We start from the raw sequence: 27,647 nt of genomic DNA, 5'->3' as shown, positions 1-27,647 counted from the left end.
AAACTGTGAAGGCTTTAGAAAACAGTGGGGTTAACTTAGTAGACATAGTTAGCCAGCATGTGGGAACAGAGCCGACATCTGAATAGCTTCATTAAAAATGTGTACTGTAATTTGTGAAGTACTTCATGCCTTTTTTACCTTTTACTTTTGAAAACTGCTGTGAGGTAAGCCTGTATTATTCCCAGATTTGCAGATTGAGGAGCTGAAGTGGAGAGGAGATGACTTGCTCAAGGCCTTGCCAGGAATCTATGACAGATCTGTCTTTGGAGCCCAGCTCCCCCACTTCCAAGGCCAACTCTCTTTCACAAGTTCTTGTTACACCTAGCAGAGTGGGCTTGAGTCCACGAAAGCTCATGCTGTAATACATTTGTTAGCCTTTAAGGTGCCACAAGACTCTTTGCTGTTCTTGCTACAGATGTTTTTCTTTTAACGGTGGGAATATTGAGTTACATCAGTAAGCAAATCAAGGTGGTTTTTTTTTTGCGAATTTCCATATGTTTTGCTGTTCAGGTATCACTAATGTTATTTAAGCAAAGGTTCTAAGGTTCAAATGGAAAAGGTCCTATATAAATGGTAGGCAGTAGTGAATTTTGGAAAGTGGTTTGTGTTAGGAGCAGTTGCCTTGGTTTCATAAATGGTTCCACAGAGAGAGAAGGGCAGGGTTTAATCTTGCAGGTCACAAATGGGATGTCTTTTAGATCCCAGCAAGGGCTGAAAGAACAAATGCGGAATGCTCAGGAATGGGCAGTAAACCTTGACTCACTTGGGCCCCAAAGCAGCTAAAACAGCTGTGGAGGAAATTCATTCTACACCCTCATCCTCTTGAGAACTGGGTTGCTTGCAAAGCAATGCAAATTTTACAAGATGTCAACTTAATAAAAGCCACTGTGTGTGTAATAATGGGCAGTTATGTAATGTGCCCCAGTCTGCCTGGGCGAGGGCCCCACTTCTATTCAGAAGAGAATCTCTTTCTCTGCAAGACAATAGGAACACCAGGCCTGGAATGTTGTTGTGCTCAGCCCTGGGCTTCTCAAACAAGAGGAATGAAGAACTGCTAATTTGGAGAAGAGCTTACTGATGTGTCTACTTGAGATTAGCATAAAGACAGAGGGCGGTTTGGGAGGGGGGAAGCTGCAACTCTGTAAATGCATTGAATTTCTCCAAAGGCTCAGGGGTGGGCAGCTGTTTCCCCTTCCCTCTTTTATAGTTGCATTAATCCTGTGAGTCAACAATATTCTTATAATATTCAATGATGATGATGATGATGATGATGATTATATTCCTGTTTTACAAATGAAGATTCCTAGTCTTTGCAATTATTATTTGCTCCTGTCACAAGAAGTGGAATGTGGTGGCGGGGAGAGGCTAGAGCAGAGGGGTTTTGCCTGTGGTGCTCCAGATGTTGTTGGACTCAAACTCCCATCTGCCCCAGCCAGCATGGCCGGCAGTCAGGGAAGATGGGGATTGTCGTCCAACAACATCTGGAGGGCCACAGGCCAGCCACCTCTAACATATAGAATCCCGAGTTCTACGAGCGAGGGTGTGACACTGATGTGATGGATGAATGCAGAGATGGCAAGGAAGCCCCTTGATGGAGAGAATAAAAAACAAACTACTGACCCCAAAGAACACCTACAGTTGGAAGCATGCATGCCAGACTGTGGGCAAGAGTGAACCATTTTGTATTGGATCCCTGAGTGATGGATCGGCTGCCGATCTTCTGTTAAGAGTTTTCCACCTCCTGTTTGTTCTAAGGTCCTGTTTGTTCAGCTACATGCATTTCGTTGTGAGCTGAAGTACTGTGTTTAACTGCCTTCTCACTGTTCCAGATAATTTGCCTTTTGCTACAGGTTGTGCGGTGTCTTGTAACTGCTGTGTGCTTGGGTTAAAGTGAATGGCAGTCACCTTTTTAATGGTTTTTTTAAAGCCCTTCCCACTACATTCCTCACTCACTCACACAGGGACATGAATGGCATGTTGGCATCTTGTTATCTTGCTATGATGACTGGCTTCTCCAGTTTTTATTATTATTATTAATGCTGATTAGTGCTTTGTACAGTTGTTAACCTTGCTTGTTGTGGTTCTGTCCTGTTATGCACAGCACTGTTGCTAGGAGTCAGAAGTCCAGCAGGTGTCTTCCTAACTGCTTTCTTCCTAACTGCACATAACAGCCTCTGTCGCAGTGTTTGGAATGGGCACCCTGACACTTCTCATAAAAGCCAGATAAAACTATCAGTAAAGGTAAAACACACTAAATGCCTGGGCAGTGAGCCTTCCCCTGGTGCAGAAAATACAACAGTACTAGGCAAGCCTCCAGAAATAATATACTCCAATACATATTTTACTGGTCTGCGAATTCATACTGTGACAGTCTCCCAGTGTGTTGCTGATTTGATCTCAATCTCTTTGGTCAAGTTTGCATTCTCACTCTTTCCATCAAACAGATGTTTCTGTTGTGGCCATTGATGAAGAGCATGATTACCAACAGAAGCTGATCCTTCTGGTCTTTCCTACATAACATTTCTGCGTTTGGCACTCTGGTTGCCTGTGCCAAGCATACAGCATTTTACCACAGACTTTTGGGGCTAGTATGACACCCCCTCTTCATTACTAGGAAATTGTGGAAGTTTTCATAGAATCATAGAACTGCAGAGTCGGAAGGGACCACGAGGGTCATCTTGTCCAACCCAGGGTGCAGTACAGGAATCTCTTGCCCAACATGGGGCTCGAACCCACAACCCTGAGATTAAGAGTCTCATGCTCTACCGACTGAGCATCCCCTATATAGAAGTTCAAGAAGCATGTTAACGTATTGCAGCTCTAGGGTGATTGGCTAGTGGTGACAAGGTTGTGCCTGAAGTTCAGCAGTAGGTTAGTAGTAGTGCTGTGCCAAAACGGTTCCTCCAATTTCTCCGAAAGCTTTTCCTCTATGTGTGAGAGAGGCTTTACAATTTCAGTTAGTGCAGGGTTGAGCTTAACTTGCCCTTGAGAGATGGCCGGGCATGGTGTCAATTGGAAGGTATGTTGAGGTCCTGTAGGGTTAAAATACATAATTTTGCATCACAAGGGTGTGAAGACCTGCTCAAAATCTATCAATTTGGTGATTGGAGCAGAAGGTATGTGTTAATAGAGAGATAGTGACACTCCCTTAAGCTGTTGAAGGTCTCCAGGCAGGGGACTTCCGGGTTGGCGCCATCGCCGAATGGCGGACTCCCTCCGAGCTCCGGAGGGAGTCTGCTCGGCAGGGGCTGGGTCCTACCGCACCGGCGATGCGGGGACCCTTAAAAACCACGGCCAGAGGAGGCCGTGGACATGGAGACTCGGCTGGCACCGCTAGCGCCCTTCCGACTCGGGAAGGAGCCTTTTTAAAGGCTCCGGATCGGGTGCCGGGGAGAAGCGTGGTGCTTGAGTTCTCTGCTATCCCTGCCGAGCGCAGCCGCATGCCATCCGGCGGAGAGCGCTGACTTCTTCTATTGAAAATTTGGATCTAAAAGAAGAACCCGTGAGTAATTGGAATATGGACTAAAAAAAGGGGACAAATTTTTAAAATTTGGAGCGAACGGGGGAGGTGGAAAAAAGGAAGTCAGCCCCCCCCTAAATTGTAGAAGAGCCAAAACAAAGGAATGGATAACTAAGATCGAGAGTAACCTTATTTCACCGAATTAGCAACTTCGCGAGGGAAATTTATAAGATTGAGCCGGAGGAGAAAAGTGGAATTTGTATTAAAAAGCAACACCCCCCCCCCCCGGAATCCCTGGAGCGATTCGTGCAAATGCCTGGAGAAGAATAACGGAGGTTTTGACAGGTTTTGACAGCCGTCAAGGAGCTGCCAAAACGGAAGAATGTAACAGAGACTTGGTTATGGACTTTGCCGGTTACATTTGATATAAGTTGAGTATAAATTGTTTCAAATTGTTCAAATAAGGATAAACAAGCTATTTGGACTGGTGGATGGGCTTTGGAAGGGAACTTTGTTATGGGAATCCATCTAGAGGAGCTGAGGGATATTGCATGTGTTTTTGACAGGAAACTTGTGCAGTTGAATAGAACTTTTAATCTCCTGGGAAACTGCAGAAATGGAACATTATTTTGTCTACAGAGGTCTACACACTATAGGAAACAATGGAACTATCTGTTGGAAAATGAAAGGATCATGATGTAATGTTTTGTTCCTGAACAACAAGCCTCTGCAGGGATATTAGAAACTTTTGGAGAAAGAACATTTCTGTGGGAGAACAGAGAAACAAAAAGGAGGAGAATGGCCGACAAGAATAAGGAAACAACAAGAACTGGACAGAAATGGGAAAGGGGATATTTGGGATATCCAGATTTGACAAGCTTATGGAATTAAAATTGGAGTTTCTACTCCTGGATATAAAAATCTGGATAGAAGAAATGGACCCTCTTCTCGATAGACTTTTTTTTAGGATTGGACATTCGTAATTAAATGATTGGACATTCGCAATTAATAAGACTGGCAAAGAATCAGAGGGATGTGGGTTTAATGTAATGTGGGAACTCCAGGAAGATATTAGAGATGGAGGGCTAGGAGGAACGTAACAGGGAAAAAGGGGAGGGAAAGTTGGAATCCAAAGGTTGTAAAATTATTATTTAATTCTATGTTGTTGTTTTTTATTTGTATTAAAGGGGGAAACTCGTGGAAGGGAATAGATCGATCTTAGGGGGATGGGAATTACGCTAAACTGGGCAATGGAGGATGATTGCAATTTGGGGATAAGAATTTGTTGAACCTAATTGTTTATTTGGAAGATTTGGAATACATGAGGGGGTGGGGAGGGGAAGTCCTAGTTATTGGAAAAAGTTTATAAATTGGATTTAATTTGTTTTAATTTGGAAAACCTTAATAAAAATTATTTTTTTTAAAAAAAAATGAAGGTCTCCAGGCAGGGGAACGTGTTCATTATCCTGACAGCGGGCAGGCGATGCAAGGTCGGGACAGCTGTAGGCTTGTACTCAGCTGCTGCTAAGCAGGGGTTTTGGCATTGCCCTATCCTGTGAAAGCAAAAGGGTTTTTTCTTCCTAGGTGTTGGACTGCTTCCCCCAAGCCATCAGATTCCTGAATACCAAGCTTGCAATATCTTGCTCTGCTGACAATTGGTTGCATCTACAGTTAGACACTTCACACCCACACCAGAATTATGAAGTTTGATTGCTTTTGGCCATTTTTCTGGATAAATTTTGGAGTCTGTGGCAAGTGATGGGTGGAGAGTGGACAGATACTTTTGTGTGCAGTAGTGAGGAGACTACGAATGTGAGAGATACCATCAGGATAATAAAGATAATTCAGATATCATCTTGGGTAGGTCAACTCACAGGCAGATTTGGATTCCTTGCTTATCCTGCCTTCTAGCTATGGCAGCCTGACTTGTTGCTGGAATTTTTTTTGATGGGAAGTACATAGTTAGAAGGGACGCGGGTGGCGCTGTGGGTAAAACCTCAGTGCCTAGGACTTGCTGATCGTAAGGTCGGCGGTTTGAATCCCTGCGGCGGGGTGAGCTCCCGTCGTTCGGTCCCAGCTCCTGCCCACCTAGTAGTTCGAAAGCACCCCTAAGTGCAAGTAGATAAATAGGTACCGCTTTATAGCGGGAAGGTAAACGGCGTTTCCCTGTGCTGCTCTGGTGCCGGTTCGCCAGAGCAGCTTCGTCACGCTGGCCACATGACCCGGAAGTGTCTTCGGACAGCGCTGGCTCCCGGCCTCTAGAGTGAGATGAGCGCACAACCCTAGAGTCTGTCAAGACTGGCCCGTACAGGCAGGGGTACCTTTACCTTTACCTTTACATAGTTAGAAGTTAGAATTTTACCACTCCAATGTATGCCACTTCATTTATTTCTTGAATTAATTTATTAAAATTTATGCAGTATACCGCTTGATTACAAGAAAACACCTCAAAGTGTTTATAAATATAACCTGCCCCTCACTTTATGGTCCCAGAGAGGGTTACATAAGCAGTCACATTTTAAAAGAATGTTCAATTCATTGAAACCATACATTAAAACCACAATGCTAAAGAAAATCACAGCAACAGAAAAACAGGAGTTGCTTGTTATTATATTATGTATGTTTGTGGTTTTATACTGTAAACCACCCTGTGATCCTCGGATGAAGGATTGTATAGAAATACAATAAATAACAAATCAACATCATCTTCAGAGGGGAAACATCCACTCAGCCCAAAGTCTTCCTGTTGATTTACTTGATGTGCTGTTGCACATTCATCTAACCTGGAGAGATCATCTTGGAATTCCAGTTCTCCAGGTAGCTGTGTGTGCTGAATGTGGCCCTCGCTTATGAACACATTGCCTTGGGATGCCAGGTAAGGCATTGGGATGGAGACCATTTGTCTTCTCCATGAAAGTAAATGGTGTAGGATTCTTTCCATCGACTTGTGTGAGGGGCCATAGTTGATACCCACTTCACCCCAGACTTGGTTGTTCAGGGTCCATCTCCCTTACCGCCCAGCAGTAATACTCCAGTGTGGTGTAGTGGTTAAGAGCGGTGGACTCGTAATCTGGTGAACCGGGTTCGCGTCTCTGCTCCTCCACATGCAGCTGCTGGGTGACCTTGGGCTAGTCACACTACTTTGAAGTCTCTCAGCCCCACTCACCTCACAGAGTGTTTGTTGTGGGGCAGGAAGGGAAAGGAAAGTGTTAGCTGCTTTGAGACTCCTTCGGGTAGTGATAAAGTGGGATATCAAATCCAAACTCCATTGGGGCCCCCTCAGTCACCCTGCTCTCTCTGTCTGTGCTCTACTCCCATCATGATGCCCAGATCAAAAGAGATGAGGACTCGAGTTTGAAGAGGAAACTTGTGAATTAAGGATAGGAGTAGAGTGAGTTGTAACAGCCAGAGTATGAAATTTCAACCAGGAAGGCTTGGGTTTGTCTCCATTGAGCCCTGAGGCTCGCTGAACTCATTTGGGACCATCACTGTCTACCATAAAATGAGAATAAAATGTGGGAGCTGAGGGAACAATATGTGACGGAAGGATGGGAAAAATGAAAGGACAACATTGTGCCACTGCTATTTTATAAAGTAAACATCAGCCTGGCAGCTGGCAGGCAGTCTGAAGCTTCTGGGTCGCTAGGCCTGGTATAAATGCCAGGAGCCTGGTCTTCTTGCCCGTACCTGTTCAACAAAGTGGCACCTTCTAACTGCTGCACACCTGGCTCCAGTTTCAGCAAAGGACAACAGGAACCCTGTGTTGCAAGCTCACCATCTCAGGTCTAAAACAGGTATGGCCCTAACTGGCACCCCTTTACTCCTATCATCTCAGGTCTAAAACAGGTATGGCCCTAACTGCCCCCCCCTTTACTCCTATTTGAGAATGCCTGGCTAGGGATTTACTTGCAAAGTAAACACTCTACTGCTAGCTGCAACCCTTCCCTTAACAGAGAAGCAAGCGGTCTTTCTGTTAGTGTGACACAGCGATGAGATAGCTGCTTTCCCCTCCTGATTCTTGCATCTCTCTTTGCAGCTGGTGTTTCCAATTTTAAGTTCCGAGAGATTCCCTGGTCTCAGCTGGTGAGTGAAAATTAGTATCCCAAGTAATTGCTGGTCTGATGACTAAGCCAGGGCTGCTTAATTATCACCCATCTTTCACGGGATGGGTTCAAGGCTGAGCTTTGCGGGACTTCGCAGAGGAGAGAACAAAGAAAGCGCTGCTGGAATTCCCAGTGTGTCAGCCAGATGCTGCTGGTATTTGGCAGCCTCCTCTCGCACACATGTGCATGGGGGAAATGTGTTGACGTGGGCAGAGCAGCAAATTGATTTATTTTTATTGTATGTCCTGTTTGAAATCAGTGCCAGGAACCCCTGTCCTCCTAGCAGAGACATTTTCCAAATAGAGGATGGATCTCCTAATAAATTGCAGTCCTCAAATGATGTTCCACCTTCCCCTGCCTTGTGAACTGCTAGCCATTTGTATCCCAAGTTGACATTTCTTGCTATTGTTGACAGTTTGCAGGAGCCCCTTGGCTGTGTCATGCCGCTGGCTGATGATGGCTGCCTCTGTCACTTGAAGTGGGTTTTGTGGAGGGCCAAGAGAGAATGTGAGGACACTATTTGCAAGCTTTGGATGTGCTGTGTGGCTTGTTTGCTTTATTAATTTCCATTGTTGCTCATCTGGTTGAGTGGCAGGGCTGCCTTGCTTCTGAGCTCCAGGCACTGACTTGCTGGCTCCACCCAGATATTGTCGTCTGGCTCCTTAAAAGAGCCGGGAATGTTCTGCCCTTGAATTACCTTGGTTCTCCTATTGTCCACTGAGGTGCATTTTGTCTGTTCTTTTGGTGCAGAATGATGTGATACCATGTTTTTTCTCTGCCCTTTCTTTGTCCTCCAACTGAATTTAAGCCTGAGTATGTGGTGCTGTGGGTTAAACCACAGAGCCTAGGACTTGCCGATCAGAAGTTCGGCAGTTCGAATCCCTGCGACAGGGTGAGCTCCCATTGCTCGGTCCCTGCTCCTGCCAACCTAGCAGTTCAAAAGCACGTCAAAGTGCAAGCAGATAAATACGTACCGCTCCAGCGGGAACGTAAACGGCGTTTCTGTTCGCTGCTCTGGTTCACCAGAAGCAGCTTAGTCATTCTGGCCACCCAGAAGCTTTACACCGGCTCACTTGGCCAATAAAGCGAGATGAGTGCCGCAACCCCAGAGTCAGTCACGACTGGACCTAATGGTCAGGGGTACCTTTACCTTATGTGCACATTTGTCCATTGTTACCCATGCCTCTCCCTTCTGTGGTCTCAACCCCTGCCCCCAACAAAATTAGTGTGTAGCTTCCTTGGAGCAAGGACCTGCTGTTTTGCTTATGAAATGGGGTGAACTTTGGCACTGTGTAAATAACTACTGATCCCCACCCCCACCCCGTGGGACTTGATGGCAAGTAATACCTGAAAGAATTCATCCACCTTTACTTGGGGGAAAGGAAGCCTATAGTTTTATTTGGGAAATTTTTGCAGCCATTGCAAATAAATAAATACAGTCCCCAAGTTTCCCTGGACCATTTTGTAGTACACTTCCTAGAGTTCCACTATCAAAAGCTCGTTCTCCTTTTCATACCTATTTCAGCACCATAGGCTTACAACATACCTCTTGTTTAGATAGGTTTCTGTAAACTGGTATATAGCTCGTTGCCGTTGCTGCTTTTATTATTATTTAAATGCATGAACTGTGCAACAATTGCAAAGCTCTTATGGAAGAGAGCAGTGAAAGGTTGTTTTAATGTTTTTTTTTTTAATGCTGCTTTCAGTGCAACACTTAACACCAGGTTAAAAAACTAGTGAGCTGCAAAGTCGCTCAGAGGTCTCTGTGATGCAATGTAATGGCTGTTCCCTGAATAACGGACATTCACATTTAACTTGAGGAGCACAGTGCTTTACTGTGTTTTACTGATGCAGGGCATTTTCCATTTCTGAAAAGAATGGCCTCAGATTCTGTACATTTTGGTGGTTTTTGAGGGAACCATCTAGACCAAATCTGCACAGTTGGCAGCATCTTAACCTATGAAGAATTGCCAGAAGACCCTGTGCCAGGTCAGGTCTTGTTAAAACAGTGAGTCATCCTCCCCCTCTGGCTACTTGGAGAAGAGGACTTGCGTGGTTTTCTGGTTTAGCCTGAACTCGCCTGTCTTAGGCTAACAACGAAGCTATAGCAGCAATTGGTTTGATCTGCTGATGCATCTTTTAAGATTTATTTCTTAGGACTTTGTTCAGATCCGGTTGCCATTTAGAATGCGAACACCTGATGCAAATGGAGAGTAAATTTCAGCTTCCCAGAAGGACACATCCGGCACCTCTTTGAGGGCCTCTGTTGTTCACTGCTGAGAGGGCTTCTCTGTCAGCATTATTGTGTCAAAGATAGGGTTACCAGACGTCCCTATTTTCTGGGGACAGTCCCCGGATTTGCAAATTTGTCTTCGGACAAATTCCATCCCCGGAATGTCCCTGGATTTCATCTAATGTCCCCAGGAAACGTGGCAGCAGCCGTGGCAGTCTCAGCAGCCAGGAGCCAGTCTGGTAGCGCAGTTGGTTCTGGGTGGCTTCAGGAGCAGCCAGCTGCCATGGCGCCCACCATTTTGCCTTGCTGGAAGTCCCCATATGATGTGTTGCGCACAAGACACATCATATGGGGACTCGGTGTAGGGCCTGAATATTCAGTGCTGGGCACCACCGGCAGGCAAGAGCTGCTCGGGGTTGTTGATCTAGGTGCGCCACTGTGACTTGGTCTCAGCTCGCTGTCGGCGCCGCTGTCCAAGACCTGCAGCTCGGGCTCCGGCTCAGCCACCAGGTGGTGCTTGGGGAGCTGTAGCTGCTGCTCGGCTTCGCCATTGTGCTCCTCGACTTGCAAGCGGCGGCTCAGCTTGTTGGCCAGCTCGTCTTTGGCCATCGCAGACGAGATGCGAGCAGGAGATGAGCTGATCCGGCCCAAGCTCACCTCCTCCTGCTCGCTCGTCACTGGCTCTGCCCCAGACCCGCTGACAGGGCGTGCCGTGGCACAGATGGGCGGCCGCCAGACGATTCCTGAGCAGGAGTCGCCCAGACAGAGGGGCAGGGCAGCAGCAGCAGGAGGGGGTTTCTGCTTACGCTTACTCCTGAGTAAGCCTGTAGGGGATCGCAGTGCAAGGAGGGAGAGGGAGGGAGGGAGGGAGGGAGGGGGGAAAGCATGGCTAGTGCTCCAAGAAAGGCCAAGAAGCTAGTGCTTCCAAGAGGAAGGCTGTGCAATAGACGAGACCACAGAAGAGATTATGTCTTTATTTTTTAAATAATGTTTCCCCTTTTTTTATTTTACAAAATTATTTATTTATAGTGTCCCCAGATTCATTGAAAAAAATCTGGTAACCTTAGTCAAAGAGCTTTATTGAAGTATAATACACAAGGCTTGGAATTTTCTCATAATGAGACAATTGAGTTTAACTGCCGATAAGCCTTGTGACTGGCCAAGAAACCGAAACTAGGAATCATGGTTTAAAGTCTTCCTGTAAACTATGGGTTGGTGTGATGTCCGAGTTGACGAACAGTAGTTAGGGCAGTTGCCTCGAGTGCTGAGCTGATGGAAAAAGAAAGCATGCAAGCATCTTTGAACTATTGGATGTTCAAACCATGGCTTGGGTTGTGAATCCATCCTTTTGAGTTTTCTAATCAAACTTGTACATGGATGTACTCCTTTCTGGCAAGTCTTTCCTCTGCCACCTCTCTTCCTCAACATATCTTACCAAAGGTTTCCTTTTCCTTAAACCTTTTACAGTACTTCTGCTTTTTCTCAGAATATTTCCGGTGCCTGGGCGATTGCTGACCAAAGACTAAAGTCCTGCAGCTGTGCAGCATCAAACTGTTCTCTCCTCAGCCAACAATATGTCTGCTGTGTCTTCCGCACAATGGACCCTGTGATTCAAGGCAGCTTCTGAGCTGCCCCATTGCTGTTCACGGCCTAATTCCCTCGTAATTAAGGAAATAGCTGACAATGCGCAAAATGATGCAGCACACGGTGCTTCTTTTGTGCTGGGTGAGATCATCACTTGGACTGGGGTGGGGGCAGAAAAAGCATGTTGAATTGAGTGTTTGTCATTGTGTGTCAACTGACTCATCCTGCCTGTTGCTTACCTCTGATAGCAGCATCTTCTCCCACAAGCAAGGGAAAAGCCTGGCTAGGCTAGGTAACACCCCTTAGATTCCAATGCTTAACTCCCACTGTCTTCCAGGTGTGACTTTCCATGGTCCTCAGATCTTGCTAGCTGCTTGCAAGTCCTGTGTACTAGATAATCTAGTTGTGAGAAGCATGGTCTGGCTACTTGGTCTCTGGCTCTGTTTGCAGATTGTCTTTTAGGGTAAGCATGCAGAGTGACCCCATATGCACAGAGCACTGTCTGCATGCTAAAGCATTCCCACATTTACCAGTTTCTGCCAATTTCCACTCACGTCTGATGCTTGGGGTGATGCTACTCCAGGTAGTGCTATTTGCCCATCTCTAAAGCTTTCAATGGGGACACGGGTAGCACTGTGGGTTAAACCACAGAGCCTAGGACTTGCCGATCAGAAGTTCGGCGGTTCGAATCCCTGCGACGGGGTGAGCTCCCATTGCTCGGTCCCTGCTCCTGTCAACCTAGCAGTTCGAAAGCGCAAAGTACAAGTAGATAAATAGGTACTGCTCCAATGGGAAGGTAAACGGCGTTTCCATGTGCTGCTCTGGTTCACCAGAAGTGGCTTAGTCATTCTGGCCACATGACCTGGAAGCTGTATGCTGGCTCCCTTGGCCAATAAAGCGAGATGAGCACCGCAACCCCAGAGTCGTCCGCGACTGGACCTGATTGTCAGGGGTCCCTTTACCTTCACCTTTAGAGCTTTCAATGGAGCCTGGACTTGCCTTCATTTTTAGGTATCTGTAGCACGCAGCACTTTACTCTCTACTGTGTCAATTTCTGGCCAAAAGTTCTTTTCGGATTTGTTTTCCTGAACTTACTCGTTTACTTCCTTCAAAACCCTGTAGTTGGCATATCATATGTTCTCTTTAAACCCCTATAGTCATTAGTCACTCCTGCAATTAAGAGTGAAGGGTGGGTCCCCTCACTCGCTGCTCCTGTTGTTGTGCCCCCTGGCAGCTCCACTGCCACACTGTCCACATGATGGCAGCACGCCTGCAGTGCCCCAAATGCATGTCGGCTCAGTACCAACTGCTGAACAAAAGGGAGGCATTGTAATAAATTAACAAGCAGAAGGCAAGTTTCTCTTGATGTGTGTGAAATGTTAGTTTTTTTATATATCATGGTTCTACAAGTCCATATACATAAGGGCCTAGATATTACGGTAACTTCCATTACTTCATGTATTCAGGCTATTGTGCCTACAGGAGATAGGATGAGCGCATTGCCCTTTTGACAATGATCTGTGCAAGCCTTAGCAGAGAAGCAACATGTTGGCCTTGCATTAAGCCACAGCTTTCCCCCTTAAATTGAGTCCAGATGTGTGATGGAGCTGTAGCAACATATGGAAAAACCCCACTGGCTGCTTGTGAGCAGCAAGTCACTTTGGCAACAGCAAGAGCTTGGCTTGAGGCCTTAAGACTAATTGCCAGTTGTCTTAAGCCACACGCCCCAGCCCAGGGAGCTAAGTAGCTGGGCAGGGGAGTGGTGTGCGATGATAACTAGCTTCTCAGAATTTACTTCTGACATTTTATCCTAGCCTTTGCTTCTGCAGGTCCCCTTTGAGCAGTGTAGATAGGGCTTGGCATCAAAATTAAGTGGGTCTGTCTAAAAATTAAATATTCTGTGTAGCTCCGGTGGGTCCTATCCACTTCATAGGCAAACTTCATCCACACTGCACTCGGCAATGAAATTTGAATGTCATGTGTGGGGCCTATATTTGGAGTGGCAAAGCCCCAAGCAATGTAGCACACCAGGGCACGCACATTTGGCAAAAGAGTTTTCACTCATAACTTGTCAGTTTTTACTCTCGAGCTGCAGTTACTATTTTGAGACGCCTGCAAATTCATTTCACATTCTTGATCTGGCACTATGCTGTCCTGTGGGGTTGGGAGCCTCCAAACTAGCTGCTGCTTATTGACTTTGTAAGAAACATCTACCCTTCTGAAAGCTGAAATGTGGCCAACTTCTTGTCCAAAAAAATCTTTAGAGGGAAGGAAGAGTCCAAGGGAAAGCTCTGTATGCTATGCTTTTGTCAGCTTGCATTTCTATGATTCAGGGTTGATTTCAACTTCTAGCCGGTTCAATATTTTGGAGAGGAAAAAGGACAACACCCTATTTCTTGAGGGTGTGTGTGTGTCAGAACAAGAGCTGGGAGCCTCTGACTGTGAAGTTGGATGAGATGTAGTATGGAGGGAGATAATGAGACTGTGTGTGTCCTTAGTCCTCAGAGCCCTGTTCAGGAGCAGAAGGGAATGGCCATATGCAACATGACCCTCTGCTATTAGCAGGCAGGATAAAGCATTCAGATTGGGCCGGAATGTGTATAAATGCTAGGATCCTTCTGTCCTGGTCCGGTCAACAGAGCAGGACCTTTCTCCAGCTGCACTTCAGGCTTCAAGTAAAGCCCCAGTTCAAGTAGAGAGGTAGCCCCCAAGAAAAGGAGAAAATTTAATATATTTTATTGGGGAATTTCAGTAGCTCGTAGCTGTTGTCACTTTTCTAGTTGTAGCAGGGAGAGAGAGGGCTTATGTGGTCCTTGCAGGCTTTGGGATGAGCTTGATAGGCCAAGGTGCCATGCAAGAAAAATCCTGTTGCAGAGAGAGGATAGCTGCCAGAAGGCCATATTGCCTGTGCTGGGAAACTTCTCTGTCCTATTTTAGCTTGCCTTTGTTTCTTTGCTGAAACATACTTTGTTCTTCATGCGATGGTCATCTCCAGGCTTGACTACTGTAATTCGCTCTACGCGAGGCTGCCCTTGAAGCTGTCACGGGGTCTCTGCCATGGGAGCATATTCACCCAGTGCTTTTCAAGCTGCACTGGCTCCTGGTGGAGTACAGGGTCAGATTTAAGGTGCTGCTTTTGACCTTTAAAGCCCTTCACGGCCTAGGACCCTCGTACCTACGGGACCGCCTCTCCTGGTATGCCCCACGGAGAGCCTCAAGGTCCATAAATAGCAACACCCTAGTGGTCCCGGGCCCTAAGGAAGTTAGATTGGCTTCAACCAGAGCCAGGGCCTTTTCAACTCTGGCTCCGACCTGGTGGAACGCTCTGCCTCATGAGACCAGGGCCCTGCAGGATCTGATTTCTTTCCGCAGGGCCTGTAAGACAGAGTTGTTCTGCCTGGCCTTTGGCTTGGAGCCAATTTGATTCCCTCCCCCTCTTTCTTTTTCCTTTCTCCTCCTGTGATGAGGCTGCATTTTAATATTTCAATGTTGTATTTTAATCTTGTTTTTAAGTTGTAATCATTCAACTTGTTTTTATTATTGCTTGTAAGCCGCTCTGAGCCTGGCCTTGGCTGGGGAGGGTGGGGTATAAATAAAAAAATATCATCATTATTATTATTATTATTATTATTAGTAGTAGTAGTACAGCCCCCTGCAATGCAGGAATCTCAACTAGATCTTACTTGACAGACAACCATCCATTTGTCCAATGAGCTTCTTGCCCTCTTTGGCTTCTTCTACCTGTTGCTTCTTTTCGTTGCTTTATAGTTGGCTTAGAAGATCCATTTAGAAGTGGATATGAGCAGTTTTGTAGAGGGGCATGCCTGTGTCATTGATTGCTTGCCCTGGCCTGAAAGAATTTAGATTTAGTAGGTGCCTAACAACTTGAGAGATGAGATTTGATACAGAAGATGTCACTTTCAGTTGATAGAACCTTTCACCTTCAGGTTTGATAACCATGTACCTGTGAGCAGCAACACCACAGCGGTCTCTCAAGTACCATTGGTTGGCAACTGGCTAGAATACTTTTAACCAACTGCCTTGTATTAAAAATTTCAATTATAAATACAATTACATTTGCATAGGTTAGCATAATAACAGAACTGTTTAAATTCATTGAAGTAATATATATATTTCAACATAACAGCCCTGCATTAGCTTGAATTGTGCTTTATATTGCATATAGTGGTTGGCCTAGGTAGGGACATGCATCTCTTTGAATGGATCAGGGACACCCATCAAGCCAGATGTGTACTACAGTGTACATTTGGCTGCATATCCTCATAGGCTGCAAAGGGAGGTCTCTCTTGAAGGGTTGGGACACATGTCTCTGTGAGTTAAATATATATACAGTGGTGCCCCGCAAGACGAATGCCTCGCAAGACGAAAAACCCACTAGACGAAAGGGTTTTCCGTTTTGGAGGTGCTTCGCAAAACGAATTTCCTATGGGCTTGCTTCACAAGACGAAAATGTCTTGCAGGTTTGCTTCCTTTTTCTTAAAGCCGTTAATACCCGGGGAATCCACGCTCCGCAAGAGTGGCTCCCTTTTTCTAAGCCGCTAAGCCGCTAATCTGCTTATCCACTAAGCCGCTAAAAGCTGCTAAAAGCCGCTAAGCTGCTAATAGCGCTAATCCGCTAAGCCATCAATGGGCTTGCTTCGCAAGACGAAAAAAACGCTAGACGAACGGATTCTTTTCGTCTTGCGAGGCACCGCTGTATGGACCTGTTTTTCTGTTGTATCATTCTGTTGGCATCCTGTAACCAAGATGGCCAGTGCACAAGCTTTTGATGTTCTGTGGTCTGGCCCTGTGATGGGAGCTAAAGGGGAGTGGGAAATAGTTCGAGGATCACATGATGTGGCACACAGCTGTAGCCACTTTTTGGGGGAGAGCATCCACTGAAAGATGCAACTGGCGTGGATGTCATTGCAATTTGTTGTTTCTGTTGATGGAGGCAAGGACGGTGCAGTCTGCCACAGCTGTTACTCATTGACCAGTGAAATAAATGACTTTGTAAGACAAAGAGGAAACAAAGCTGTAGCTGAATGGTCAAGGGAGATCTGGAGTGGAATTCTTAGGCTGGAGTTGAAAACTCTTGATGTTGCTTCACAAAAACACTTGGCAAGATCCAGGAATGTGGCTTTGAAGCTGGTTGCAGCAGATAACCAAGGCCAGCCTACATCTTTCTGGCAAGTTGATAGAATTGTAGAGTTGGAAGGGACCACAATGGTCACCTATCTAGTCCACCCCCTGTAATGCAGAAACCTTACGCCCAAGGTGGGGCTCAAACCCATGACCCTGAGATTAAGAGTCTCATGTTCTACCATTTGTTTTGTTTTATTTGTTAAAGTCATATCCTAACATTCCTCCTAAATCTGTGAAAGAACATTACCGTTAAAAATAAAATCATGTTTGGAACATTTAAATACAATAAACATAGCAAAACATTAAACAGATGTTAAAAGAGATATGACTAAATCATGTGTCTGGACATGCCCACTGAACCAGAAAAGTTTCAGCAGGGGTCACAGTGTTACCATGTCATCTGCCTAGTGCTAGTGGATAGGGAATTCCAGAATGCTGGGGCTGCCACATTAAAGGAATTATTGTCTGTGCCGTTTTGCATGAAGAAAGTCTGAGTTTTGCGCTCTGGAGAAACAATGGAAATAAGCAAGTTGGTGGTATTCAAAGTTTTACTCAAAGTAGACTTACTGAAAATAATGATATAGTGTGTATCTGAAGAAGTGTGCATGCACACGAAAGCTCATACCTAGAACTAACTTAGTTGGTCTTTAAGGTGCTACTGGAAGAAATTTTTTTATTTTGTTTTGAAAATAATGAACCTAACTTAGCTATGTTTCAGTGAGTCTACTTTGAACAAAACTTAAAAACCACCCCATTTGTTGATAACCAGTTGAATGTTATTTCCAAACCAGGTGTTTCTATTTTTCCTTTTCTTCTTCTGAAATTGCAGTATTGTTGGCATTATGGGGCTAGTGGTTAGGCAGCTTTTTGTGATAATGCTTCTAGTTGTGGGGTTGAAGAAGCTCAACTCCGTTCTTTTCTCTTTTCTCTCTCCTCCCTCGGCCCTTCCTGCCCTCCTGCTGAGTTGAGGCTTTTCCAGGAATGAGCAGTTTTGCTCACAAAGCACATTCCACAGCCTCAGTTCCTTTTTGGCAAGAGCATTTGCCTGCTATTAAACCAGAGCCAGGCCCAACTTGTCAACCCTTTTTCTAAGGCTGGGGCTAGAGGGGTGCAAAGCAAATAGAGGGGTGCAGAGGTGCTCTATTTAGCTGCCTACTTGAGGGTTGGTTCTGCCTTGATACCTGCTAAGCCCTCGGTGTCTGAGGAGCACACGGCTACTACCCCCCCCCCCCGCTCTGCATTCTGGCCAGACAAACTTGCATGGGAAGTCTGAAATCCCTTTTATTACACCGTCTCCTGGGAATTAACTGAACTTTGTTGGCATACATCTGTCTCAAGAGACAATGGAATACACCTCTAGTGGTGAAGTCAAACCTGTGTTAGCAGCACTGAAGTGACTTCCCCAGGGTGTAGGCCTGGGCAGTGTGTATGTAAATCCTGGGCTAAATCCTCGTTTAGTCGTGTCTGACTCTTCGTGACCCCATGGACCAGAGCACGCCAGGCACTTCTGTCTTCCACTGCCTCCTGCAGTTTGGTCAGACTCATGTTTGTAGTTTCGAGAACACTGTCCCACCATCTCATCCTCCATCGTCCCCTTCTCCTTGTGCCCTCCATCTTTCCCAACATCAGGGTCTTTTCCAGGGAGTCTTCTCTTCTCATGAGGTGGCCAAAGTATTGGAGCCTCAGCTTCAGGATCTGTCCTTCTAGTGAGCACTCAGGGCTGATTTCCTTAAGAATGGAGAGGTTTGATCTTCTTGCAGTCCATGGGACTCTCAAGAGCCTCGCTAGTGTGATCCAAAGGAAAGCAGAGCAATACCTTTGGCACCAGCTTGGCTGGAGGTGTTGTTGGAAGGAGGCGTACAAGGCACCATGCCACCGTCTTAGGGACTCTGGATTTGTGTATGGGTTTACACTTTAGACTTTTCTTCTCCCGAAGAGATCCTGCAAGGCAGCAGAGGTCTAGGATCAGAGTTTTCCTTCTCCTAGGTACACAAGCTCCATCTGCCCCCATATCCCTCTAGACCACGTGTAGAAACCGCCTTCTTGACCGTTGGACCCACTACTGGTCTCATCTGTTCAATCCATCAGAGCCTGTCTTTGCATGCAGGGGAAGTCCCTAATTCACTGAGGGTTTGAGACCCATTGGCTCCCCTCATCTGGTTTAGCCGGCCAGTCAGAGCTGTTCTAGAAGCTGTCAGCATTTACGTGGAAGGAAACTGAGTGTGTGCAGGGCTTAGTTAAAGCACCAACACCCACCCACAGATTTGTTGCATTCCTGCATTGCCCTTTATGGATCTCAGTGTAAAGGTGGTGAACTCCTGGTCTCCCACTCTGTTATTGGCCAGCCTCAGATCTGCTTAGCATCTGTGATGGAACAACAGCAAGCACCTTCAGGCCATTTTTGGGGGCTGGATTTGAACAAGAGTTCACTTTGCAGCCATATTTGTGGGGTAAGATACAGAGGGTGGTGAAAGGCTTATTGCAGCCACAATATAATCATGTCTAGTCACAACATTTTAACTATCTTAATTACTACATGCAGAGGTAGAAAACATGTCACTAATGTGTTCCCTAATGGTCATTGTAGCCTCTTATTATCCTCAGAGCAATTTCAGTTTTTGCTGTGAGTAAAACACACTTCTAGGCAGTCAAGCTTTACAAAAGGTTGTTCTCCTCCCCATTATTTGTTTTTTCTTACAGGCTACAAGTAATTAAATATAGTTAGGTGTGTGTGCAGACAAGTAAGAATATTTGAAGGTTAGCTATTTCTGTGGATTTACTGCCAAGCTAGGATACAGCAAACAAAATAACAGACTTTTGTAGCTAGCAGCACAGCATCAAGTGATTTGCACTGACAGTGATGTAGATTGTGTTATATGAACAGAGGGTATATCACTAGATTCAGTCAAAGTAGCAAATTCATCTTGTGCAATTTGCCATTCCTGTGAAATTTTGCCCTTGCTCATTGGGAACCGCTTATGACAAACACAGGTTTGATAATCCTGGTGTGTGTTAAGTTGCCTGTCTTACTATGGGCACTGCTCTTGAAATATAATCAGTAATAATTTCTAATAGCTAACAACATTCAGGGGGGGATGGGCACAGCATTTGGCTCAACAAGCGCCTGGAATCCCTTCCAGTATGCTGCCTAGTCAAGGTTTGTGCACACTGCAGCCTCTGTGTCCTGGGTGTCAGAAGTGGAGTGGATGCCAGCCTTGGCATCAGATTTGCTCTCAGCTCCCTCCGTTAAAGGGGGAGGTTCCTTGACTGGAGAAGCTGAGAGAGGCATATCTGGAAGACAACACTTCTCAAATTTTTCCTAAACCTACTTTGGGGGGTGGGTCTCCACCCCCCCCAACCTCCTGGAACCCTCCCTCGGATCAGACATCTTTTGGGGGGTTGGAATCTGTTACCCCGACCCCCTGGGACTCTCCTCCAGGTCTAACTCCCATTTTTCCTTGGGGTCTGACCACTCTTCCAGGGGACTCAGGACAGATGGGGAGGGCTTCCAGCATTGATACATTTCTCTTGAAAAATGTAAGTCGCAGGCCATATGTATACTTAACCTTCAAGTAGATCCCATTGAACACAGTGAGGGTGATCTGAGTCTGGGTGCATGTGATCCAATTGTGTGGGAGAAAGAAACGAAAAAAACCCGAGCATCCGGAATGCTTCCATGAATTGCAGTTAATGTAGAAGCAACATGTTCAGCATAATGGAACTAAAAATTAAACAGTTCATGCACTGCAGTTTGACAGATATAACCCACATGTTTTTATTCCATTTTCCCCCATCCATGAGGACTAGATCCTCCTGCAAATGAAAATGACAATCTTTGGGTTGCCAGCTTCTTCAATAGGTTCTGTTCTGACTGTTGTCACAGTGCCTGCCACCAAAATGTATATTGAGTCAGACTGTTAGTCTGTCTTGTTCAGTATTGACTTTATTGACTGGCAGCAACCCTCTTGGGTGTCAGGCAGGGGGTCTTCCCAGCCCTACCTGGGGATGCTGGTGATTGCACCTGAGATGTTCTGCAAGCATAGCAGGTGCTGTACCACTGAGCTATGGCCCTTTCCACAAAAGGACCTGCATGCAGGTGATAAATTTAAAAAACCTGAGCATCCATAAGCCTCTTTCACCTAGAGTTATGATCCTGTGTCAAGGTGGTCCCTTGGTGCTCTGCAGATTGCACTCCTGGTTTTGTGAGTAAGGGGTTGCCCACAGGCTTGCAGTTCAGTTTCTTGGCACAGAGCCTTTTGGAGCTCTTTGAACCTCTTCTCCCTGCATCTCAGTAAGACACAGCTAGCTGGTTGGTTGGTGCAGAAGATGTGGGAAATGGTGTCACTTTAAAAGACTCCATTCAGATTAAATGAGTGCATCTGAGCCTTCAGGGCTTCAAGGAGCAGGTTCCTTTGATGTATAAAGTAGGGACAGAAGGCGTCGTCTGGGTGGGGCAGAGTTAATTAGGATGGAAAACCTTATTTGCCTCCTGCAATTTTCTGTCCATGTTTTGAAATGGGCAGAAAAATCCTGCCTGCAGAGGAGTTCCACAACTGGAAGAAGCACCAAGTCTTCACCAAGTGCCTGAAAGGGGCCTCTCTGATCTCAGCTGGGACTGAGTGACACTGAATTGAGCCCACAATATTGAACACTCCTGGTGGAACTGAGTCGTGTAAGACTACTCACAGTAATTCCTCTCAAGAGCTCTGTGATTGGGCAGGGATATAAGCCATCTATCAGTCCCTAAGGTATCCTTGAACCCAAGTCGTTAAGGGCCTTGTAAATTAATACAAGAACCTTGAATTTGGCTCAGTAGGAACTAGTTGTTGTTGGCACCTGTCTACCTCAAGAGACAATGGAGTGTGCTTCTGGGGGTGAAGCCAAACGGCTGCACTGGGAGCATCGAAGTGACCTCCCTGGAATGCAAGCCTGGGCAGAGTGTATGGAGGTCCTGGGCTGCCAGAACGACAACACAAACACACACGGGCTCACTGATTTGGTCCAAAGGAAAGGAAAGCAATACGTTTGGCACCAGCTTGGCTGCAGGTGTTGCCAGTAGGAGACAGTGTACTAGGCGCCATTCAACCATCTTAGGGGCTCCACTTTGGATTTGTGTAGGGTTTACTCCTTGGCCTCATCTTCTTGCTTTTAAACACTATAGTTATATGATGGTAATAGCCTGTTCCAGACTTAGTCTGTGTCCCCACGTAATTTCTAACCCTCCTTCCCTCCGGTGCTGTAGGCTGATGGGCCTTTAAAGCTCACCTTGCACATTTTCCAAACCCATTTTGATGTATGGATCCTTGAAGCACCGGGAAAGGTTCTCCATATAGGTGGCCATTTTTCAAATAATCTTTGTACTGTACAGATTATCTTCATTTTGTGCATGAAGTTACTTGAGTCCGTTTTTTTTACAGAACTCAAGGCCAGGCCAGAAAGCCAAGGATTCTTGTGTGACCAGAATAGCCAGTGGATTTATGAAGGGTGGGACTAGTCACCACCCCAACTAGTAGAAGCCACACTGTGCCTCATTCAAGTTTCTCAGCTTTTTAGGCAACCATGAGGACTAGAAACCCAACATTCAGAAAGCTGAGCTTCTGAGGATTTTGTTTGGAGTGAATACATTTTTCTCAGCAGAAGTGGGCTTAGTTGATCATGGCACATTCAGAGGTATTTTGCCTGAAGAACATAGGATTTCCAAATATGAAAGTGATTGACTCCCCTTTTTAAAAAGATGGGGCCTCTCCTAACAGTAACACAGTGTCTGAGTTACAGATAGGTAGCCGTGTTGGTCTGCCATAGTCAAAACAAAACAAATTCCTTCCAGTAGCACCTTAAAGACCAACTAAGTCAGTTCTTGGTATGAGCTTTCGTGTGCATGCACACTTCTTCAGATACACTGAAACAGAAGTTTCCAGACCCTTCTATATAGTGAGAAGGTGGGGAGGGGTATTACTCAGAAGGGTGGTGGGAATGGGGGATTGGCAGATAGCTGTGATGAGCCTGTTGACGACTCTTAACGACTGCAATAGGTCTTACAGGAAAAAGCAAGGGGTGAAAAGGTGAAAAATGGCTTTGTCATGTATAATGAGATAAGAATCCAAGGTCTTTGTTCAGACCAGGTTTTTCCATGGTTTTGAGTTTGGTGATAAGTTGTAATTCAACTTATTTGAGTTTGGTGATAAGTGTCTGAGCTGAACCCTGTGGGCTGCCTTCTCTGCACCCTCCACCCCACCAAGGCATTGACCCAAATGATTGTACTTTCTTGCATGGTTCCATCTGGTGAAGCGACTTCAAAGTCTGTCTCATTTTGGCAGGAACATATGGCCTTCCATAAGTGAGGAGGGTTTTGTGGTGGGGATATCTCAGCCTCTGTTCAGCCTGCACGCACAATTGCTTTCATTTATGGAGCTTAGACTCTGTGTAAATTGAGGAGAAAAGGTCATATTTGTGTCTTGTCTTATGCTCCAGGATGCTCAAACATGTTGCTACATGTTCTTTGCTGGGATGGAAATAAAGTGATTTAAATAAGAGTCAGCTAAAGATTTCAATCTTAAGCTTTTAAAGGCCGTTTGTCAAATAGCTCTTGTTTTGCTGTGTGCCAGGGGAAGGTTAAGCCCATGTGCCTCTAAATCGTCCTCACCAGCCAAGGATGCCTGAGGCCAGTTGCTGGAGGACTAAAGGAGGGCAAGGGGGGCAGCAATCAGACAGCTCTGCTCTGTTGGCCAGGCAACAGCAGATGGCCAGTCTCCTTGTCTTTAAGTTATGCCTGGCCAGTCCAAAGACCTTTTGCTAGCTGCCAAATTCAAGGCCAGATGTTGCTCACACCTGTTCCCTTCTGTCCTCAAAGGGGCATCTGAGAGCTTGAGTGCCCCCATTGGAAGATGGCCGACAATACCATCTCTCCGGACCACACGGGGTAATTAAGAGGCTGTTATGGGAGTAGGCAACCTCCCTTGTTGCCCCAAGGGAATGGGGAACACTGCCCTTGCTTTCTGTGCCCATAAATCACCCCCGAATTCAAAAAAAGGGGGTGAGGGCAATAGGCAGAATGCCCCCGTGTGGACCCCGGCTCTCCTAGACGCTGTCTCTGATCGCGCACTAGCTGCAGCAATTTGGAATAATTAATTACAAAAGAAGCAAATGCACATATTTCGAGTGAAGAAGGGGAGTGAAGACTGCTAATAGAAGGGACCTCTGTGAAAGAAGATGACGGGTTGGAGCAACAGGAATATTTTACGAAGAAGATATCAAAGGCTGGGTATATCGGCAACGGGACTGAATTGGGGGGGGAACCTTTTTTTCTTTTCTTTTATGTGATTAACCAAGAACCCCTCCTCATTAGAACCGTCGGTTAACTGACCCAAGCAGGATGATTAAGGGCTGTGTGGAAATGAACTTTAACCAAAAGTATGCTTTATGGAGATTGAGTAAAGAACAAGAGCTTTTGGAATGGAGCAGTAATAAATACAGAGTCGCCATCTTGGCAGGTTTTGCCGAAGGATTTATAGCCGGGAGGAGGAATGGATTTGTTTTCAGACTGCTTTCCTGGTGAATCTCCTCAGAGTTTGAGAAAGGCGACAGATTTGTGAAGATTAACGACGCTAAGACTGTTTTGCTTTATGGAAGTGATGTTATACAGAAAACGTCTGGATATGGCTCTTGCATAAAAAAAAAAATATCCACACAGGATTACAATCTGTTTTAACCCGCTTGTGGAGACTATCTGAGGAAAAATATATGAAAATAACAAGAAGAGATGTGGAAAAACAATAAGAAAGGACTGGATAGTACTGTGAACATCATATGGTCAGATTTGTGGACATTAAAGCAGCAAGAAGAAGCAAGAAGATGATTGGATCCCCTTCGGAACTTGAAATATGGGTACCCCCAACAAAAAATTAAAATTCGGCTTTGTAATTTGGAATTTATGTAATTTGGTTTGATTTGATTGGTCGATTAATAAAAATTATTCTTAAAAAAACGGAGCTTGAGTGCCCCAGAATCCCTGCCGCTCTGATCTGGAGGCATTGATACACTTGCAGAACAGAAGACAACTGTTCACAAATGTTGCATCTGTAGCATGGCTCGGAAAACTAAGGCCTGTGGGCCGGATCAGGCCCAATTGCCTTCTGGATCCGGCCTGCAAATGGTCCGGGAATTGCCACGTGGATTGCCAGCACGCACGCATTCTTTCCCTCTCCCTCACATGGCGGCTGTGCCTCCTCCCTCCCTCCTCCTGGCTTCTTCCCGCCCTGCCTAGAGGAGGAAGGGGCTGGGCTTTGTTGGTGCCAGCAGCAGCAGCAGCGCTCGAGTGGCCGCCATTTTAAGCAGCCCCTCTCCGTAGCCCTTTTGCGTGTTGCTCATTTTCCCTCCACCGTTGCCACCAGCCCCTGCCACTCACAAGACACAGGTAAGCAGCCACCGGGGCTCGTAGTGCTCTTGCATCATTTCTGCCCCCCGCCAAAATATAGTCGGGCCCCCCCACAAGGTCTGAGAGACAGTGGACCAGCCCCCTGCTGAAAAACTTTACTGACCCCTAATCTATAGGTTCACTCCACTTAGCCAGCAACTATAGATTTAAGGAATCTCTGCTATTTTTTTTTTTTAAAGGAAACATTAGTCTTGGCAATGCAATATAATATGGGCTCCCCATAGTTTATGCAGGTTACAGAACCCAGTTTTCCTTTGTACAGGATTGGGACCATCCCACCATGTCCCCTTTGACTTCTGTCTTCCGGATATGTTACGTTATAGTCTGCCTTTCATACCTTAAAATACCCTTGTGGTAAGTTGTTGTGTGTAGTCTAGGAGCCAGCAATAGAAAGGGGATCAGTTTTCTTCCTCAGAATAAAACATCAATTGAAATATTGAGACCTGACAGGATAATGTGGCTTACTTTGATTTATCATTTTAAAGTGAACAATGTTTTTACCTGTCATTGTGCAAAACAGCCTTGTTCTCCCCCCTGTCTTTCTTTTAAGAAGGATTCCCATGCAGATTCGTGCTTAGTCATGTAGTTTTCCGGGCAGCCTAGACACGTCTCTACATCTCAATCTTGCTTCGCTTCACAGGGCTCTCTAAGGGACAAATGAACTGTTAAACACACACACTTCCTTTTATAGAAATCATAAATAAGAAGCAGAAATTGGAGAGGGCTTAGCTGCAAGTTGACAGATCCACAAATATGACCTGAGAAATAAGCAGATTAGGAAGTACAGATGTTTCTGGTTGGATTTGAGCTGTCTTGGTTGGGTAGGAAGGATTTGGATGTGGAATTGAGATGCATTGATGTATCATACCCAATCTCTGCCTCTTAAGAAACATCTTCAGGTTTTATTATCGTGGCAGTCCAAGTTCTTTTGGGGTTTTTTGCCCTGGAATCAGACTGCCAGCTCTGTTATTTTTTGACCTCATGTGCTGACCTGTACTTTGACATCTGTCTCTCTCTTCTTTTTGCAGCGTTGTGAAGGAAGAAATCTCAGACGACAATGCAAAGCTTCCCTGTTTCAACGGCCGCGTGGTGTCTTGGGTAAGCTGGATTCTTGACTGGGTTTCTTTTTCCAGGCAGCCGTGTACAGGAGTGGCTTTACCATGTGGGCAGGTTAAGCAGCTGCTTCAAGTGACATAAAAGGTAAAGGTACCCCTGCCCGTACGGGCCAGTCTTGCCAGACTCTGTCCGCAGACACTTCCGGGTCACGTGGCCAGCGTGACAAGCTGCATCTGGCAAGCCAGCGCAGCACATGGAACGCCGTTTACCTTCCCGCTGGTAAGCGGTCCCTATTTATCTACTTGCACTTAAGGGTGCTTTCGAACTGCTAGGTTGGCAGGCGCTGGGACTGAACTACGGGAGCGCATCCCGCCGCGGGGATTCGAACCGCTGACCATGCGATCGGCAAGTCCTAGGCGCTGAAGTTTTACCCACAGCGCCACCTGCGTCCCTTTCAAGTGACATACTGGAATCCAATTAGCTGAGGTGCCCCTCCTCACAGGGCCTGTAACTGCAATGCCTAATTCTCAGGTTTACTGTGCCTGTGTGGCCTCCTCATCTTTGGTTCTCTGGCCTCTACCCACCCAGCACCTTCTCCGTTTCCATTTAAAACTGAGCATGCTCTATTCCAGTGTTTCCCAACCTTGGGCCTCCAGCTGTTTTTGGACTACAACTCCCATCATCCCTAGCTAGCAAGACCAGTGGTCAGGGATGATGGGAATTGTAGTTCAAAAACAGCTGGAGGCCCAAGGTTGGGAAACACTGCTCTATTCCAGTGTTTCCCAACTGGCCGCAAAGGAGGAGCAGCAGCAGCCTTGCCTAGGAAAAAGAAAGGGAAACACAGTTTGTCTACTGCCGGTTTGAGCACTTTATACCACACTGGGCTAGGAGCTCAGCTCAGCCATTGGAGAGGAAGGCAGCAGAAGCCTTAAAACTTGGAAGGTGAAAGAATGTGAAAGTTAGCGGCTGTGTCCATGTCCCAGTCTTCCCGGTAGCCCTAAGCTGAAGCAATTCCCTGTTCTGTCTTCACTTGCCCTACTTATACCTTGATGTGAGAGGAGCCGGGGCTTTTTATCCTCCCCCCCCCCTTTATCCCTTAAAAGGTTTTTGCAAGGTAGTTCCTTCCAGTGAATGCCTTAATTTTGCACATGTTCAGCTGAAACCAGGTGGACCACCTCAGAGTAAGGAGGGTTGGGGATCACATTCTAGACTCTGGAGCACTTCATCAAGCAGGATGCAATCCATAAAACCCATTTTTGGATTCCTTTGGACTCCTAACCCAGTGGGTAAGAACCTAACAATGTAAAACTTTCTTACGTATATCTACTCAAAGGTAAGTCCCCTTCTGTTCAGTGGAACATACACTGAAGCAAGGGCGCATGAGATGGCAGCCTTGGCATGAAAGAGGAAGGAAGCAGGGAGAGACTCATTGGCAAGTGGCAACCTCTTCTTTTCCTTCCATGGCTGAATATGGGATAAGCTCCAGTGCATCCTCATGAACTAACTTGCTGGAAGTAGATGGATCTTTGGTATTTAGTCATCAAAACAATTCAGTTGTATGCCACTGATAGAAAAGTTGGGCAAGTTATTGTGTTTGGGGACATGCTTCAATCAGTTTGAATTAAAATTAAT

At 46.0% G+C, this 27,647-nt stretch overlaps 1 protein-coding gene across 3 annotated transcripts in view; it reads left to right on the top strand.

The window, feature by feature from the left end:
- Positions 1–27,647, top strand: part of DVL3 (dishevelled segment polarity protein 3) — a 57,353-nt gene that overhangs the window by 5,533 nt on the left and 24,173 nt on the right. For all 3 annotated transcript variants that reach the window (XM_081862398.1, XM_081862399.1, XM_081862397.1), the window contains exon 2: positions 25,988–26,057. In XM_081862398.1, the coding sequence (XP_081718524.1) occupies positions 25,988–26,057 (70 nt within the window). The remainder of the gene's footprint in view (positions 1–25,987; positions 26,058–27,647) is intronic.

The sequence above is a fragment of the Podarcis erhardii genome (genome assembly GCF_964252035.2).
Source record: "Podarcis erhardii genome assembly, chromosome: 5".
NCBI classification, from domain to species: Eukaryota; Metazoa; Chordata; class Lepidosauria; order Squamata; family Lacertidae; genus Podarcis; species Podarcis erhardii.
The sequence above is the reverse complement of the archived record's forward strand: the minus strand, read 5'-3'. Positions and strand labels throughout refer to the sequence as shown.